This window comes from Aspergillus udagawae (genome assembly GCF_001078395.1).
Source record: "Aspergillus udagawae IFM 46973 DNA, scaffold_7, whole genome shotgun sequence".
Lineage (NCBI taxonomy): Eukaryota > Fungi > Ascomycota > Eurotiomycetes > Eurotiales > Aspergillaceae > Aspergillus > Aspergillus udagawae.
In genome coordinates this window covers 2,077,461-2,083,695 of record NW_025091270.1, presented here as the reverse complement: position 1 = coordinate 2,083,695, position 6,235 = coordinate 2,077,461, and the positions used below count along the sequence as shown (strand labels likewise).

The 6,235-nt window shown below is 50.6% G+C and overlaps 2 protein-coding genes across 2 annotated transcripts; one reads left to right on the top strand and one right to left on the bottom strand.

Moving 5' to 3' along the window:
* Positions 1-1,668: 1,668 nt before the first annotated feature.
* Positions 1,669-1,968, bottom strand: Aud_009391 (uncharacterized protein; the record flags this gene model as incomplete). The annotated part of the gene is made up of 1 exon (XM_043294244.1): positions 1,669-1,968. The coding sequence occupies one exon, from the start codon at positions 1,966-1,968 to the stop codon at positions 1,669-1,671; it is 300 nt and encodes a 99-aa protein (XP_043150179.1).
* A 1,928-nt stretch (positions 1,969-3,896) lies between these two features.
* On the top strand, positions 3,897-6,004 carry Aud_009390 (sugar porter family MFS transporter; the record flags this gene model as incomplete). The annotated part of the gene is made up of 4 exons (XM_043294243.1): positions 3,897-4,284; positions 4,340-5,154; positions 5,246-5,783; positions 5,838-6,004. The coding sequence occupies 4 exons, from the start codon at positions 3,897-3,899 to the stop codon at positions 6,002-6,004; spliced, it is 1,908 nt and encodes a 635-aa protein (XP_043150178.1).
* Between the last annotated feature and the right edge of the window lie 231 nt (positions 6,005-6,235).

The window sequence follows — 6,235 nt, the reverse complement described above, 5'->3', positions numbered from 1 at the left end:
ATCTCCGTATTGCTCTCGGAAGCAGCAGCAGCAAGGGCACTTCCGTAGACTCCACATGTAAGCTGCTGATTGACATCTGCTCCAGCCTCCAAAAGTAGTTTCACAATCTCTATATTGCTCTTGGAAGCAGCAGCAGCAAGGGCACTTTCATAGTGTCCATGACGAATTAGCCGCTGGTTCACATCTACGCCACTATCCAGTATGCTCTTTATTTGGTCTTTATTGCCACTCAAACATGCAGCAACAAGATCTTCGGCATCGCGCAGTGATCCTTGCAAACGGCCGCGACGAAGAACTCCGTCCTGCTTAACAATTATTCGCTTGCTGCCGAAGATGAGGCATTGTTTCGACTCCTACCTCCTCATAATCCTTTGGAGATGCTTTCGGCATTCCTTCGGTCGATCGATTTCCACGATATATAGGCTTTTGGGTAAATGCGTGGCTAGCGGCTGACTTGTCATTCGATTTGGGCGGCGACTTGGGATGGCAAATATATTAGAACTCCTCTCGGTTGTAGAGCTCTTCGGTACCTACAGATTTCCTGCTCCGCTCATTTTCATCCTCGCGTCCTCGAGACGAGGTATAATTGTCCATGGTCGACTGGATGTATGCAAAGAGAAATGCGAAAGCGTTCGAGGAACCCCAGGTCTGAAATGGCTTAACGCTTCTGTGTGCGGAACATGCCCTAAATATGAGGGAACAGCGCTACAATACGTTCTTTTGCCTCAAGAAAGAGGACCTAATATATCTAGTTGCGTGGTACGACATCGTGGCGAAGCAGCTGGGAAGAGAGCCGGTCGGGTGACGCGTGTAACTATTCCATTGGTGGCTGAGCTCGGCTTCGCCGCAAAGTCCCTGAAAAGAGGCTGATATACGGAAGCCCACTGCGATATTCGATTGAGCACATCACGAAGGCGCAGACTATTTCCAACAGAGGCCAATCTGAGGCCATCACCGATGGTGATCATGCCTTAAGACCAATCCAATCTGCTGATGTTAGCGTCGATGTCATGTCCAGAACACAGGTGTTTAACAGAATTACTAAGTATTGAATCAGAGACTCATGGTTTGCCCGAGGGTTCAATAGAGAAAGCGTCGAAACGAACCACAGCGTTTCTCCTCACCTCAAATGAAACCAGGTAGCATGGAAGCCTTGGTGTTCTGACCAATGATATTTATGGAAGGCACTTAATGAGATATAACCATTATTCCAGCTAGATTACAGTATATGATCGATTGTCCTCTATACTGTATTTCATATCAATATCATCGATTTCATGATAGCGGGATCCACAGACTGCACCATCATCGGGTAACTCTGTGGTGCGTAAATTTCCTCCTGGTTATCTCTGTCCCTATGTGTGGCCCGAAACCTGCTCTTCTGGCAAACTATAATGCATAAAGACAACAATATAATGGTCAGCAATGTCCAGACAGCATAGTAGAATCAGCTGCTGCCGACACCCTCCCGTGATGTCTTGATCTCTACTTCCCAAGTGAAACCGAATATCGTGAGGCGAAAAAGCCCATATTATCAAAAAGGGGAAATATAAGGGCCTTCTCAAACCGCTGACCAGCTAGAGTTTTGCCGTGGTTGTATTGCACTACTCCGCCGTAGGTGCGTATGGGCTTGCTAACTACCACATCGCCTAGCCGTATATCATCTTTCTAGCTGGGCGCGCCTCCCCCGATGCCCACCAGCAACCCATATTGGAGCCTAGGGAAGGTAGAGCGCATTTGAGCGACGACTGTAGCAGCCGAGGTGGTACCATAGACACCGGACGGAAGACATGCCAGAACCACATTGTGACCGCACATACTGCCCAGTGTGTAGGTGTTTGTATCTGTCAATGGCTGGGATAGTCTGTCTTGGAATTGGTCGAACATCTGTCTCGCGGCGGCCATCTCCAGCGGCAGCGCGCTGATCCATGCCACGGTATAAACATAGTGCGATCGCGATGCATGCATGATTACAAGGAATCTGAAAGTGATATCTGTGCTCCAAACTCATTTTTCAAACCCGCTGAATCGGTGCAACGGGGTGTTGAAGAGGGGTAAGTCAGCTTTGACGATGCGAGGCTAGGCTTGGCATCAGTTACAGTGTCAGAGCATCATTTCAGCCTTGTCCCTCTTCGTCGAGCCAATGAAATTTCCTGCGCGTCATGGTGTACTGCGCGCAACATGATGGGTTGAGCTTCCATGGTAGCAGAACTGCGGTCACCCTTGACGCAAGAAACACCTCTGCAATAGAATTAACTTGCAGGAAACAGCATGCTTGCATGGAACGCGGATGATTGTGCGACAACAAGGGAAGGACGGATCTGTTGATTCTACCAGCGTTTATATCACATGACCTTTGACTTCTTTGAATTATGTGTCACGTGACTATTCAGTGGGCCAACTCGTATACCACGTGACCACTCGCTCCTAGGTACTTTTTGGGCGTTCTGGGAAGAAAAGAGGAAAGAAGCAATTTTTCGTTGGGCTGTATGGTGATTTATTTCTCTCCAGATCGACCGTAATCGCCTGTTACTGTTCTCCCTTGCCTGCTGCTGATTCTGAGTGGGAAGGCTTTGACGTTCACTCGTCCGTATATATTCCGCTACCTAACACAGTTTGCGATCTAGCGACACCAGGTCTGGGACGCCAATCGAAATAGGATGTTATCGGTCATGTTCTTAAAGATAATACCAAATACGGCGATTAAGCCTGACTCCTTTGTCCTCGAATAGCTGTGGTGTCGTGGGGGCCTCATTCATTGACAGGGTCAATGCTGACCACCAAATTCATGGACGGATATGTATGGACGGACGAGGCTGAGATGTTATATTGTTATCATTTTCCATAATTCTAATCCCGCTGTATGAGGAGTAGCCCACTACAAACTGAGACATGCCTGACTCAGAACAGTGACTGCATGCAGATTGCACATGTCATTGCACCTTAGGCGATGGCATCATAGCTTCTTGGCATAACGAAATGGCTTGTGTTGTGCAGCTAGCACTGTCAGACAACCAGCACAATGTATGACTAATATCAACTTAGAAAGTGTGTTCTACATATAATCTACAGCTGCTGTGATGCCAATGCATGACAAGGCAGTCAAGACTCTATGAGGCTGCTTGGTTATGCTTGAGCCGGACAGGCGCACGGGAGGCGTTTGGGCCGCGATAGGATCCACTCAAGTACCTCCACAGTACCTCTTTACCTAGTAACCAGTAGCCACTAACATTAAGCCCAAATGCTAATGACGGGTGGCTTCAGGCCCCCGCATGGGCGCAAAACTCTCCCACAGAACCGACTGTTGCAATGATTGGCGGAGACGAGTGTCAAGTGATAGACAAGTGAATATCCATGCAGCCACTGATCTCATCCCACCCCTCGAAGATGCCATCCCCGATTTGCTGCGCTCGGCTACTCGGCTATCCTTCGTCCTTGGTCGACTGAACTCAAAGCAAACCGGCTAAGAGAACAAGGATCCCTGGAAGTATGACAGTATACCCGGGTTTCTGCGGCCGGGATAGCCCAGTCAGAGACCAAGGTCGACTATATTTCCGGGATTGTCTATATCATAGCAATGGTCTGCCAATAGGCTGTCTCATATCTCCTCTAGTATAGGAACTGTAGTGGAAAATGCCTCATTAGTCGACTGCGCGTCCAATGTGCGTCTCCACCAGCGGGTCAATCAGCCCTCATGGAGACATCTCCCGTTTTCCAAGCAATCTTCCCCAGAGAATATAAGACTGGAACTATCCCCACAACTCGTCCAGTGGAGACATTGTGCCCCCGCATCGCCCCAGGTTATATCCCTTGTACGAATACGGCTTGGGGAGAACGCTGCAGACTCTTTACAATCTCTCGACTAGTTTATTATCTTGGAAATTACTACCAACACCATGAAAGAAGGTGACTCGCCTTCCTCTCCCTCGGATGAGATAGTCGGTCCCAGAGGAGAGAAGCCTTCGGCTTTTCAACATGACGAGGATACCACTCAGCGAAAGGACATTTTCGATCTCGAAGGCCGATCGCCTAGCAGGCTGAACGCGGTATTTGAGAACCCCCTCGCCAACGTTCCTCGGGATAAACTGCTGCAAAATGTGGAAGAATTCTGTCACAAATATGGTTTGATGGACCACATCGATGTATTTCGCAAAGGAGCCCTCATCTCGCAGAATCCAACTGGTGCCCTGGACTTGCCGGAGCTTCACGAGGACGAGAAAGCCATTCTTCGCCGGGAGCATACACACAAATGGTCCCAGCCGTGGCAACTTTATTTCATGGCTTGTAGGTATACCCCAAAGGACAGCAGAGTACTCAAGGCAGAGCTGACCTACGACAGCCATGTGCTCGCTGGCCGCAGCAGTCCAGGGCATGGATGAAACGGTCAACAATGGCGCGCAAGCCATCTATCTGAAGCAGTTCAACATCACGGACCCCGATCACCCAGAAAACTCGAGATTTTCGGAGTCCATGCAGAGATATCTCACCGGCCTCATCGTCGGTGCACCGTATCTGGCCTGCGCCATTCTCGGATGCTGGCTCACCGAACCTCTGAATCGCTATTTCGCCCGACGAGGTACAATCTTCCTCTCCTGCTTCATCGCCGCCGTCGCCTCGATCTGGGAGGGAGTCGCCAACTCCTGGGTCAATCTCTTCATCGCTCGCTTCGTGCTCGGTCTCGGGATCGGTTCCAAGTCATCGACAGTACCGGTCTACGCAGCAGAATGCTCACCAGCCCCCATCCGAGGCGCCTTGGTCATGATGTGGCAGATGTGGACTGCGTTCGGTATCATGCTGGGGAACATCATGGGCGTCGCATTCATGGGGTTGTCTGACGACCTCTCCTGGCGTCTGATGCTGGGCTCGACCGTTGTCCTCCCGCTGATCGTCTGTGCACAAGTCTACTTCTGTCCCGAGTCTCCCCGATGGTTGATCGAGCACAACAAGATCGACAAGGCGTTTGCCGCGTTTCGGATCCTCCGGCCGACCGACCTGCAGGCCGCCCGAGATCTGTATTACGCATATGTCGGAGTGGAGCTGGAGAGGAAGGTGAACAAGGGCAAGAACTTTTTCACCATGTTTATCGAATTGTTCACGATTCCCCGCAATCGTCGGGCTACTCTAGCTAGTTGGATCGTCATGTTCATGCAGCAGGTAAGACTTCCAGTATTTCATCTTTGAAAAAATTTACATCCATCTTTGCACCATTTCTACCACAGTCCAGTTAACTGACTAATTCCAACAGTTCTGCGGCGTCAATGTAATCGCCTATTATTCAACCACCATCTTCGTCGATTCCGGCTACAGCATCCAAGAAGCCCTCCTCGCATCCATGGGCACCGGCATCCTCAACTGGGTCTTCGCTCTGCCCGCCTTCTTCACAATCGACACCTGGGGCCGGCGCAACCTCCTCCTCTTCACCTTCCCCCTGCTCGCCATCTGCCTCCTCTGGTCCGGCTTCTCCTTCTGGATCGAACCGGACAATCCCTTCAGTAGGAAGCGCGTCGCGATGGTCACGACAGGGATGTATCTGTTCGAGGTCTTCTACTCGCCGGGCGAGGGTCCCGTGCCGTTCACGTACTCGGCGGAAGCATTCCCGCTGCACGTGCGTGAGGTGGGGATGTCGTGGGCGACTGCGACAACGTGGTGCTTCAACTTCATCCTCTCGTTTACGTGGCCGATGCTGCTGGATGCGTTCAAGCCGCAGGGTGCCTTTGGGTGGTATGCGGCGTGGTGTCTGATCGGCTGGGTGTTGATCTTGCTTTTTGTTCCCGAGACGAAGGGTGAGTTTTTGTGTCATAAGTCATTCGTATGGGTGCTGATACTAACGGTCGCAGCTCTTACGCTGGAGGAACTGGACCAGGTCTTTTCTGTTCCGACGAGGAAGCACGCGGCGTATCAGATCAGGAACGCCGTCTGGCATTTTCGGGTTTGGATTCTTCGGCAGAAGCTCGAGCCGTTGCCAAAGTTTTACGAGGGGAATGAGGCTCTGACGGAGTCGTAAACCTGTCTTTCCTTGGCCGTGAGCAGAGCGATGTAAGTTTGGTTGCAGCTGTAGACGGTTGGATATGTTGCACTCTGTGCATGTGGATAGTCTTTAGACGCGTCAATTGTTTCGTTAGAACCTTACCTGGATCAGTATTCATGATCAATTTATTCGAGCTTTCACTCACATGTATGTTGGATAACTTCGTATCCGATACTTTCGAGCCGAACCATCAGGCTGTAGAGCCTT